This window comes from Monodon monoceros, unplaced genomic scaffold, assembly GCF_005190385.1.
Source record: "Monodon monoceros isolate NGI ecotype Baffin Bay Population unplaced genomic scaffold, NGI_Narwhal_1 Super_Scaffold_8, whole genome shotgun sequence".
Taxonomy (NCBI): Eukaryota; Metazoa; Chordata; class Mammalia; order Artiodactyla; family Monodontidae; genus Monodon; species Monodon monoceros.
In genome coordinates, this window is record NW_021703785.1 from 74,096,850 (window position 1) to 74,109,455 (window position 12,606).

The 12,606-nt window shown below is 47.9% G+C and overlaps 1 protein-coding gene across 1 annotated transcript in view; it reads left to right on the plus strand.

Annotated features, from left to right (window-relative positions):
* Window positions 1-11,664, plus strand: part of LATS2 (large tumor suppressor kinase 2) — a 44,222-nt gene extending 32,558 nt beyond the window's left edge. Inside the window, exons 5-8 of the mRNA XM_029210374.1 lie at window positions 2,640-3,222; window positions 4,340-4,522; window positions 6,165-6,271; window positions 9,491-11,664. Coding sequence (XP_029066207.1) covers window positions 2,640-3,222; window positions 4,340-4,522; window positions 6,165-6,271; window positions 9,491-9,988 — 1,371 coding nt within the window. The 3' untranslated portion in view covers window positions 9,989-11,664. The remainder of the gene's footprint in view (window positions 1-2,639; window positions 3,223-4,339; window positions 4,523-6,164; window positions 6,272-9,490) is intronic.
* Window positions 11,665-12,606: the final 942 nt, after the last annotated feature.

Here is a 12,606-nt window from a genome sequence, read left to right on the forward strand (position 1 = left end):
AAAAGGTAATTATTAATGAAATTATTTAGATTAAAATGCTATGGTCAGTTTAAATCACCCAGCCGGTAACTGCAAATTCTAAAAATAAGATTTGTGCCCTTCCCGCTGTCCCATTTTCGTTGACTTTGTTTTCCCATTTTCCCCTGAACTATTATTAAATTATTACATTGCTCTTAGAGCTCCAGGAATTTTGTGGTCCCTTTTCCCCCAGATTTTTATTCATATAAGTTTCCTGTAGTTTTTATTTTTTTATTTTTTTTTTGTTTTTTAAACATCTTTATTGGGGTATAATTTCTTTACAATGGTGTGTTAGTTTCTGCTTTATAACAAAGTGAATTAGTTATACATATACATATGTTCCCATATGTCTTCCCTCTTGCGTCTCCCTCCCTCCCACTCTCCCTATCCCACCCCTCCAGGCTGTCACAAAGCACCGAGCTAATATCCCTGTGCCTTGCGGCTGCTTCCCCCTAGCTATCTACCTTACTACGTTTGTTAGTGTGTATATGTCCATGACTCTCTCTCGCCCTGTCAAAGCTCACCCTTCCCCCTCCCCATATCCTCAAGTCCGTTCTCCAGTAGGTCTGCGTCTTTATTCCTGTCTTACCCCTAGGTTCTTCATGACATTTTTTTCCCCTTAAATTCCATATATATGTGTTAGCATACGGTATTTGTCTTTTTCTTTCTGACTTACTTCACTCTGTATGACAGACTCTAGGTCTATCCATCTCATTACAATAGCTCAATTTCATTTCTTTTTAAGGCTGAGTAATATTCCATTGTATATATGTGCCACATCTTCTTTATCCATTCATCCGATGATGGGCGCTTAGGTTGTTTCCATCTCCGGGCTATTGTAAATAGAGCTGCAATGAACATTTTGGTACATGACTCTTTTTGAATTATGGTCTTCTCAGGGTATATGCCCAGTAGTGGGATTGCTGGGTCATATGGTAATTCTATTTGTAGTTTTTTAAGGAACCTCCATACTGTTCTCCATAGTGGCTGAACCAATTCACATTCCCACCAGCAGTGCAAGAGTGTTCCCTTTTCTCCACACCCTCTCCAGCATTTATTGTTTCTAGATTTTTTGATGATGGCCATTCTGACTGGTGTGAGATGATATCTCATTGTAGTTTTGATTTGCATTTCTCTAATGATTAATGATGTTGAGCATTCTTTCATGTGTTTGTTGGCATTCTGTATATCTTCTTTGGAGAAATGTCTATTTAGGTCTTCTGCCCATTTTTGGATTGGGTTGTTTGTTTTTTTGTTATTGAGCTGCTTGTAAATTTTGGAGATTAACCCTTTGTCATTTGCTTCATTTGCAAATATTTTCTCCCATTCTGAGGGTTGTCTTTTGGTCTTGATTATGGTTTCCTTTGCTGTGCAAAAGCTTTGAAGTTTCATTAGGTCCCATTTGTTTATTTTTGTTTTTATTTCCATTACTCTAGGAGGTGGGTCAGAAAGGATCTTGCTGTGATTTATGTCATACAGTGTTCTGCCTATGTTTTCCTCTAAGAGTTTGATAGTTTCTGGCCTTACATTTAGGTCTTTAATCCATTTTGAGCTTATTTTTGTGTATGGTGTTAGGGAGTGATCTAATCTCATACTTTTACATGTACCTGTCCAGTTTTCCCAGCACCATTTATTGAAGAGGTTGTCCTTTCTCCACTGTACATTCCTGCCACCTTTATCAAAGATAAGGTGTCCATATGTGCGTGGGTTTATCTCTGGGCTTTCTATCCTGTTCCATTGATCTATCTTTCTGTTTTTGTGCCAGTACCATACTGTCTTGATTACTGTAGCTTTGTAGTATAGTCTGAAGTCAGGGAGCCTGATTCCTCCAGCTCCTTTTTTCGTTCTCAAGATTGCTTTGGCTATTCGGGGTCTTTTGTGTTTCCATACAAATTGCGAAATTTTTTGTTCTAGTTCTGTGAAAAATGCCAGTGGTAGTTTGATAGGGATTGCATTGAATCTGTAGATTGCTTTGGGTAGTAGAGTCATTTTCACAATGTTGATTCTTCCCATCCAAGAACATGGTATATCTCTCCATCTATTTGTATCATCTTTAATTTCTTTCATCAGTGTCTTATAATTTTCTGCATACAGGTCTTTCGTCTCCTTAGGTAGGTTTATTCCTAGATATTTTATTCTTTTTGTTGCAATGGTAAATGGGAGTGTTTTCTTGATTTCACTTTCAGATTTTTCATCATTAGTATATAGGAATGCCAGAGATTTCTGTGCATTAACTTTGTATCCTGCTACTTTACCAAATTCATTGATTAGCTCTAGTAGTTTTCTGGTAGCATCTTTAGGATTCTCTGTGTATAGTATCATGTCATCTGCAAACAGTGACAGCTTTACTTCTTCTTTTCCGATTTCCTGTAGTTTTTAGAGCCTAAGGTCACCTGGAGAAAAAAGTCCCTGTTATTATGTCTTCCCTTTCGATTCCAGATCTGCGACTCTGTGTGGATGTAAAGAACAAAGGGTTATTTTCTCGCTTGTAGTGTCTGGACCCATTCTTCTGCACCCTGGTCTCCGCGGATCGGTTGGGGTCCCCTGCGTTCTGGGGCCTCTTCCCCACCCCCTCCCCCGGGCTGCCCTAGGGTGACCCTCCCCTGTTTCCTCCTGCACAGGCCGGGCTCTGTGAAGCTGAACAGGAGCAGATGAGAAAGATCCTCTACCAGAAGGAGTCCAATTACAACAGGCTCAAGAGGGCCAAGATGGACAAGTCCATGTTCGTGAAGGTGAAGACCCTGGGCGTCGGCGCCTTCGGGGAAGTGTGCCTGGCCTGCAAGGTGGACACGCACGCCCTGTACGCCATGAAGACGCTGAGGAAGAAGGACGTCCTGAATCGCAACCAGGTGGCCCACGTGAAGGCCGAGAGGGACATCCTGGCGGAAGCAGACAACGAGTGGGTGGTCAAGCTCTACTACTCCTTCCAGGACAAGGACAGCCTGTACTTCGTCATGGACTACATCCCGGGCGGCGACATGATGAGCCTGCTCATCCGCATGGAGGTGTTCCCCGAGCACCTGGCCCGCTTCTACATCGGGGAGCTGACACTGGCCATTGAGAGCGTCCACAAGATGGGCTTCATCCACCGCGACATCAAGCCGGACAACATTCTTATAGATCTCGACGGCCATATCAAGCTGACAGACTTTGGCCTCTGCACTGGGTTCAGGTGGACGCACAACTCCAAATACTACCAGAAAGGTACCGCCCCAGGCCTTTCCTTCCCCTCCTGGGGCGCAGCTGTCACCGGGTGATTTTATAATTTGGCGTGACATCCTTTTCTCCCTGAAGAAGTCGTATGACGTGTGAGGTGGTTTTTTTTTGTAAGTTAGTGGCTTCAAATTTTACTAATACGTTTTTAGGACAGTAGGCCATAGCGTCTCATGGGGCCTTGCTGAGGAGCCATCACTCTGCCCTATTAAAACAAGCCTTAAAACACAAGCCTCCCAGCCTGCCAAGGAGCCCTCTCTCACAGCCACCCTGAGTCTACCTGCAGGCACAGACCTGGCTGTGGCTCCAGCTTAACTCCACCTCCTGTGGTCCTGCTACCTGGAAAAGTCAGAAACAGCTGGTCATTATCCTATCTATGGCTTGAATTTTTATAATAGTGATTTTAATACTCTATAGCTCAGGCTTCTTTTTTTTTTTTTTTTTTGCGGTACGCGGGCCTCTCACTGCTGTGGCCTCTCCCGCTGCGGAGCGCAGGCTCAGCGGCCATGGCTCACGGGCCCAGCCGCTCTGCGGCATGTGGGATCTTCCCGGACCGGGGCACGAACCCGCGTCCCCTGCATCGGCAGGCGGACTCTCAACCACTGCGCCACCAGGGAAGCCCTCAGGCTTCTATTTTTTAACTCAAAACTAATCCTAAATCATTTTGTTCATTCCCATTTTTTGGCACTGAAGTCATTTGTGTTCATATTTTCTAAATCCTCTCACTCTTTTCCATGCCCGTCTTAAAACATGTCTATCAAACAGGTGGTGTTAGCCTTTGAGACGGGCCTGAGAGGCTCTGGGGCCACCATCCTACAGTCCCTGAGCCTTTCTCACTGGCCCTGCACTGTCACCCAGCACAGGGCACAGCCCCTGCGGCCGCCTCCTCCATGCTTCCCGTGTTGGCACAGGAGTGCATCTCACAGCTTGGGTGTGAGACCCAGGACCTCAGCCACCTGCGAGATGGCGGGAGGAATCTTTCTCTCACTGTGTCAGGAGCTGGGTTGGATTACTTTTCCTTTTGAAGCTATGGATTTGTTGCATTGTTGAAGAGTGAAAATTAACTTTTTCATTCTCTTCTCTCCTCGGCTTGCTTCCTGGGTGAAAGGGAGTCACACCAGGCAGGACAGCATGGAGCCCAGCGACCTCTGGGACGACGTGTCTAATTGCCGCTGTGGAGACCGGCTCAAGACCCTGGAGCAGAGGGCGCGGAGGCAGCATCAGCGGTGTCTGGCTCATTCCCTGGTTGGGACCCCAAATTACATCGCCCCAGAAGTGCTCCTCCGAAAAGGTGCGTGCTTCCGCCCTGCACCCAAGCCAGGTGACCTCTGAGGGTCCCGAGCCCCAGCTTTCAGAGACTCGAAGTGTCCCCACTGTGTCTGTGCTCACGGGAGCCCGAGAGCTGGATTCTTCCCTTAGCAAACACAGCCTCCAGTGTGTGTCCCTCTGTTTGGGAGCTGCCTTTGCTTCTGGCCCGTCTCCACTTGCCCCTCCTTAGGCTGGAAGTGACAGGCCGGGTGCGAGGTTGGCTTGCTCCCTGGAGCCCAGAGGAGTCACTCCAGAACTGGTTTTGACAGAGTCCTGTGATAGACAGGACTGGGGGGGAGGGATGCGGGGGGGCGTCCTACCAGGGTCAACCACCTTCACTGGTCAACGGGTGTGAGGATACAAACACTGTGTCCTCCAGTTCTCCGCCGCAGGTCCAGAAGCACCTTCAAGGTAAGATTTGGGGACAGCAGTGCTCCGTCCCATCCAGTGGGCGCCTGGCCGAGCACGAGAGGCATCTCTGACAGTCAGCTGCAGGGCCCGCAGCGCCTGCGTTTGTTCATCTGATTCCGTTTGATGAACCCAGAGAGCAGTGGCCTGTCTGTTCTCACGTGTTGTTTCCAGTCATTGGAGCCAGGACCCTCTGTCCTCACCCGTGTTCTCTGTGAGCTGTGTGACCCAGCGCGGGTTACTAGCCTCTCACCGCCTCACGTGTAACAGCAGTGCCTCGAGAGGTTAGAGTATCAACCTCCCTGCCCAGTAAAGCTCTCCCCCTCCCCCTCCTTTCAAAGAGGGAGGGGTGGGTGCTGGCCTGCGGGGGAGGACACCCGTCTCCCCCAACCCCCCGTTCGCAGCAGCCCAGCGGAGCCTCCGGGGCCAGACAGGCAGGGGCTGCAGGTCACACCTAGCAAGAATTCGGTGACAGCAGGACCGGAGCGGGCCTCGGACTGGGATGTGGGACAAAATCAAAGATCAGCCTGCTCCGCAGCCTCCACAAGGCCGCCCTGCCCGAGCACCGGGCCGCCGGAGCCCTGCAGGGGGGCCTGGCTCCCTCGGTGCCCCCAAGGGGCGCGACAGGTGGCAGCCGTTCCCTTTGCCAGTTTCCTCCCCCCGGTTCTCCCAAAACCTCCCCAGGAAGCCTCCCCGGGAAGCCTCATCACTGGTCTCAGCTGACCTCAGGTCACAGAATTTCTGCTTTTTAGTTTGTATGATTTTAACTTGCGTCTGTTCGTGTTCTTTAAGAACCTAAAATTCTGGTTAGTATTGTTACTAACAATAACAGTAATCTTTTAAAATTAAAAAGCCTTTTATTACAAGAGCATCCTGTGTTTATCACAGACTAATGGTGGAAAATAAGAAAATGCTCGTGACCACGCCCCTCCCACGTGGAGACCGTGGACGCCCCGGCAGCGTTTTTCTCGCAGACTGTTCTGAGCCCCGCATGCCGGAGGCGGTGACGTCACGCGTGCGCCGCCGGGTGCGGAGACGGTGGCATCACGTGTGCGCCGACACGTGCGGGAGGCCGTGACATCACACGCGCGCCGTCAGGTGGGGCGGTGACGTCACCTGTGCGCCGCCTGGAGCTTCCCCGCCGACGTGAGCCGATTCTCTCGGGGTGTGTGAGGAGGGTGTGTGCGGGGTGGGAGCTGAGTGACGCTGTCTTTCAGGATACACCCAGCTCTGCGACTGGTGGAGTGTTGGCGTGATTCTCTTCGAGATGCTGGTGGGGCAGCCGCCCTTCCTGGCGCCGACTCCCACGGAGACCCAGCTGAAGGTAATGGGGCACGTGGTTTTCTGATGAACCCAGGAGACTTAGGCCAACATTTGACCTTTTATTCTGAATAGGGGTATGTCATGGGATGTTTTCAAGTATTCTTGTTATTACCTATTAATTTTTTACCTGGGTAAGTAGAGGCACAGGGTCAGAGCTGAGCTGTGATGTACGCGTGAACCTGAACCATGGTCGCCTGCCGATGTGGTGCTTGCAGGTGAGAACTAGGGGTGGGCGGAGCACCGAGGCCGCAGGTCTGGGCCCGGCGGCAGGTGCGCGGTGCAGCAACCAACACGGCTTTGAGACTGTGCCCGAGGAAATCGGTTTTGATACTTGGATGTTCTGTCGTTACCGTTGGCCGGTTATAAGCTATGTGTCAGGCTAGTTGTGCACAATTCTGATATTCATTTCAAGTAATTAAAAAATTACTCCGTCAAGTAGTAACTCAGTACTGAAGAATTAGTTTTAGAATGGTAGCCATTTACTGTCTGAAATGAATGATTTGATTACTTAAAGACTGAATAGAGAACCTGATGAAACCTTTGGAACTTCTCAGAACAGTGCCCTTACACATGTTCACTGACAGGTCTAGGATGTAGTCACATACCCCGGAGTCCACAGGAGACCCGAAATTAATAACCTCTTAATTAGAAAAATTCTAAATGAAGGCTTGGTTTCTTTACAGTAACAGTGAAATTGGAATTTGGCATTATCTATATCCTAATTGAATTGCTGAATTAGTTACCAATTTGTCTGCATGATAATAGCCCAATTTTTAAAATTGTGGTGAAGTTTACCATGTTAACTACTTTTAATTGTACAATTCAGTGGCGTTAAGTACATTTACAGTGTTATGCAACAGTCACGGCTGTTTCGAGACATTTTCACCATCCCAAGCAGGAGCTTAACCACTAAAGGATAACGCCATTCCTCCCTCCCCTCTGTCCCTGTAACAGCTCTTGTATCAATACTTTCTGTCTCTATGAAGCTAACTATTCTAGGGACCTCATATAAGTGGAATCATACAGTATTTATCCTTCTGTGTCTGGCTTATTTCATTCAGCATAATGTCTTCAAGGTTCATCCATGTTGGAGCCTGTGTCAGAATTTCCTTCCTTTTTAAGGCTGAATGATATTACATTGTATGTAATATTGAGTAATACTCCATTGTGTGTAAATAACATTCCATTTTTTTAAGCCATCATCTGGCAGTGGACGTTTGGGTTGTTTCCACCTTTCGGCTCTTGTGAGTAGTGCTGCTGTGAACATAAGTATGTGTACAAGTATCTGTTTGGTCCCTGCTTTCAGTTCCTTTGGGGACATACCCAGGAGTGGAATTGCTGGGTCCTACGGTCATTCTATGTTGAAACTTGCTGAGGAACCTCCATACTGTTTCCATAGTGGCGGCACCATTTTACATTCCCACCAACAGTGCCCAAAGGCTCCTGTTTCTCTACATCCTTGCCAACACTTAATTTCCTTTTGTTTTTAAAAAAATAGTAGTTATTCTAGGGGGTGTGAGGTGGTATCTCATTGTGATTTTGATTTGCACTTCCCTAAGGTTCAGTGATGTTGAGCCTCTTTTCATATGTTTCGTGGTCGTTTGTAGATCTTCTTTGGAGAAACGTCTGTTCAAGTCCTTTGCCCTTTTTTAATTCGGTTCTTTGGGTTTTTGTTGTTGAGTTGTAGTTCTTTATATAGTCTGGATGTTAATTCCTTGTCGGCTATATGCTTTGCAAATACATTCTCCCATTCCATGGTTTGTCTTTTCACTCTGTCAGTAGTGTCCTTTGATGCACGAAAGTTTTAAATTTTGATTAAGTCTGTTTTATATATTTTTTTTGTTTTATTGCCCATGCTTTTGGTATCATATCCAAGAAATCATTGCCAAATCCAACGTCATGAACGTTTTCCTTTATGTTTTCTTCTATGAGTCGTATAACTTTGGCTCTACTAAAACAACAACTCAGTTTCAAACCAGCCCTCGCACCGCCTGCCCCATGCCACTCCTGGTTATATTGGCCTTGCTTTATCCTGACTCCAGGTGTAAACAAGAAGTCCCTTAGGCTTCCTCCTCACAGCAGACAGGTCTCTGTGAGCGTCCTGATGGCTGATGTGTGTGGTTGAGCACCACCAGCTGGGGGTGGCTTCCTCGCCCTGTGCCTCAGGCTGTGGGCTCCTCCTGAAACCACACCAACTGTTTCTAGCTGCTCAGAGCCTCCTATGTCTGTTCTGTTCTCCCATCATGAAATTATCAAGATCTTTTTAAATTAAAAAAAGTTATTTTTATTGAATATAGTTGATTTACAATATTGTGTTAGTTTCAGGTATAGCAGCAAAGTGATTCAGGTATATATTATTTTCAGATTCTTTTCCATTATATGTTCTTACCAGATATTGAATATAATTCCCGGTGCTATCCAGTCGGTCCTTGTTATCTATTTTATATATATTGAATAGTAGTGTGTATCTGTTAATCCCAAACTCCTAATTTGTCCCCTCCTTCCCTCCCTCTCCCCTTTGGTAACCATAACTTTGTTTTCTATGTGTGTGAGTCTGTTTCTGTTTTGTAAATAAGTTCATTTGTATCATATTTTAGATTCCACACATAAGCGATATCATGTGGTATTTGTCTTTCTCTGTCTGACTTCACTTGGTGTGATAATCTCTAGGTTCATCTGTGTTGCTGCAAATGACGTTATTTCATTCTTTTTTCATGGCTGAGTAGGATTCCATTGTATATTTGTAACGCATCTTTATCTATTCATCTGTTGATGGACATGTAGGTTGCGTCCATGTCTTGGCTGTTGTGAATAGTGCTGCTATGAGCATAGGGGTGCATGTATCTTTTTGAATTATAGTTTTGTCTGGATATATGCCCAAGAGTGGGATTGCTGGATCATATAGTAGCTCTATTTTTAGTTTTTTGAGGAACCTCCATACTGTTCTCCATAGTGGCTGCACCAGTTCACATTCCCACCAGCAGCGCAGGAGGGTTCCCTTTTCTCCACAGCCTCTGCAGCATTTCTCGTTTGTAGGCTGATGACGGCCATTCTGACCGTTGTGAGGTGGTGTACTGCATTGTGGTTTTGATTTGCATTTCCCTGATGATTAGCAATGTTAGGAAATGATCGCGTTCTTTAACACCCTGTCCCGCCCGGCACGGCCCTCGTCGGCCTCGAGGTTGAGGAGGAAGGAACACCGGGTGTATTGTCCCCGCAGGTGATTAACTGGGAGAGCACGCTGCACATCCCCACGCAGGTGGAGCTGAGCCCCGAGGCCCGGGACCTCATCGCCAAGCTCTGCTGCTCGGCTGAGCACCGGCTGGGCCGCAACGGGGCCGACGACCTGAAGGACCACCCGTTCCTGGGTGCCATCGACTTCTCCAGTGACATCCGGAGGCAGCCTGCCCCCTACGTGCCCACGATCAGCCACCCCATGGACACGTCCAACTTCGACCCAGTGGACGAGGAGGGCCCCTGGCAGGACGGCAGCGAGGACAGCTCCAAGGCCTGGGATGCGCTGGGCCCCCCGGGCAGCCGGCACCCCGAGCACGCCTTCTATGAGTTCACCTTCCGGAGGTTCTTCGACGACAACGGCTACCCGTTCCGGTGCCCCAAGCCTGCGGTGGCCGAGACCGGGACTGAGGCCGAGCAGCCAGCTGCGGGGGGCCCGGCCCCGGGGGCACAGGCTGGGAGCTGCCAGCCCGTGTACGTGTAGACCCTGGGGGACCGGGAGGTCAGCCCCTCAGGTCAGTCGGCCGATTGCCCCTCGAATGTCTGGTCTGCACCCAAAACCAAAGCAGAAAAGCTTCTGAAAGAGGACTCGCCTCTGACGTCTCCTCCACATTCTGGTTGATGGCGGGGCGGGTGTCAGCATGGCCTGGAATTGGCTTTTGAGGACCTTCACTGCATTAAAACAATATTTTTTAAAATTAGTACAGTTTAGAAAGAGCACTTATTTTGTTTATAGCCATTTTTCTTACTAAATTATAGGGATTAATTTTGACAAATCATGCTGCTGTTATTTTCTACGTTTGTATTTTATCCACAGCACTTATTCACATTTAGGGGAAGACGTAAAGACTGAAGAACATGTGATAAGAAATCTCTGTGCAATAATGTAAAAAAAAAAAAAAAGATAACACTGTTCTGATGTTACTGATACCATTTTATTCACACAGTGGTTTTTGTTTTATATTTTTCCCACATTTCAAAATTGTGATATATGTTAAAAGCTGCTTTTGTTTTGTTCTGTTTGCTTTTTGCATATTATAGTATAATAGGAAGTGTGAGCAGGTGATCACGCGGGTGTGACTTCAGATGCCAAGTGTGGAGAGATCGCTGCATGAACAGGGTTTTTCTATTAAAGCGTGACCGTGTCTTGCCATTCACAGCGGGTTCTGTGAATACGTTTTGAGTGAGTAATTCTGGACAGTGTGCTGATGCCGTGTCGTCCTGTGGTGACTTCCTCGCTGTGACTGCACCCCTCCTCTCTCGTTGAGGAAATGCACGTGTGCCTGAGAGCTGATGTGACTGTATGTGTCGTGGGTGTGATTGGATTCTTTGGGGGGCAAAGACGTTTGTCCTACACAACACTTGTATACATCAAAAGGGATTCTCTTAGCTCTGCCAAAAAAATGTAAGTTAGTCGTGGACCTCTGTCTGCTTCGCGAGTCAGGATGCTGTCCTGGTGGTACGGCCGCCACGGGTAGCCGGAGCCCCACCCGGCAGACGCCCCGTGTAAGGGCAGTGATCTTGGGGTTCTCTCACCGTGTTTCTAGTGTGCTTTGAAGGATCCATCTTAACTTGGTTTTAGAAGCACATTTTTCTAATCTTTGTGAAACAGCAAAGTGATGTTGAAAAAGAAAAGATATTTAAGCCATACATATTTTCTTAGGAGTGTAAATGTATATATAACTACATAGATAAACACAAAATATTCCTATTTCAAATTAGTATGATTCCTATTTAAAGTGATTTATATTTGAATAAAAAGTTAAATTCTTTTTTTGCTTTTTAAAAACCTGATGCATCGTATTTTTCATTATATTATTCCACGTATTTTTCCTTGAGGTTTTTAGCATAATGTATCCATTGGTTAGTGTACCTCTAGGCAGCACACTTACGCATCTATCGATGGCTAAACTGAAGAAGACAATTCCTGTGTACTGGTTTACATGTGTGTGAGTGGCAGGTTCTGGGTCTGCTGTGCTGTGTCCTGACTGTCAGTGTTTCTCTAGTTTTGCAGTAACGCCGTGTTGTTATTTACGCTCTGACAGACGTCATGTGGTAGGTTCTTTCTCAGGAACTCAATTTAACTATTATTTATTGATATATCATTGCCTTTGAAAAGCTTCTACTGGCACAATTTATTATTAAAGTTTTGAATCCAAATCCACTGGTGTCAAGCTTCATTGGAATTTGTAAGTTCCTGCTTATATCATGTGTTGCCACTCCCCCAGGCTTTCCTGTGATTCACGCGCAGCCAGGGCTGCCATCGGGAGGGGGAGGGGGAGGGGGAGGGTGGAGGAGACCCCCCCCCCAGAGGAGATCGGGTTTCAGGTAAGCAGTCGGTCCAAGCAGGGGTGCGGTTGTGTGACCAGCTTCTCTTCGCGAAGGTGGTGACAAGTGTATGGCATTAGATTGTCGAGCGGGTTAAGTGGGGTGCCAGGTAAATCGTGAGTGGGAGCTGATTCCCCTGCTCGGGACGGTTACACTGACAGGACAACGCTAACGCCTCACCTTTGCTTTAAGATGGCTGATGGCATTAAGAAATACAGAAAATATCGTTTGTTTTACTCTGAGTTGGTCTTTTGAAAGGTGCAGTCACGTGGTCCCCACCGGGCAGTCGCGACGCCAGCAGGCCGCCTCCGACCCTGTCCCAGCGGGGAGGGGCCCCCCTTACTGCCGGCCCCCGCTTTCCTCTTAGGCTGCCACGTTGGGGAGGCATCGTCAGCCGACGGCGTGGAGGTCCCAGCGTCCTGCCCTAGCAGGAGTCCCGGCAGGTCACCCCAGCAGGACGCTGGGGGCTCTGCTGGCAAGGCCGGGGGCAGGGATTTCTGGTCTGACTGGCTGTACTGGAGCAGTTACTGCCCGTCTGTCTGCCCGTCTCCTCTGGCTCGCGGGTCGGGCTGTCGCTGGGACCCGGCTTGCTGGCACTTGCAGGTTGCTGGGCTCAGCTCCAAGCCTGGAACCGGAAAGAAACACCGGAGCGCGTAGCGCTGCGTCGTTCCTCAGGCCCCGAGGCCCAGCTCCTCTGCCGCCGCCTCCCCACCTCTCAGGGTCTTCCGTTCTGCCTGCCGTGTCCAGGAGTTTTAGTTGTACTTTGGTGGGAGG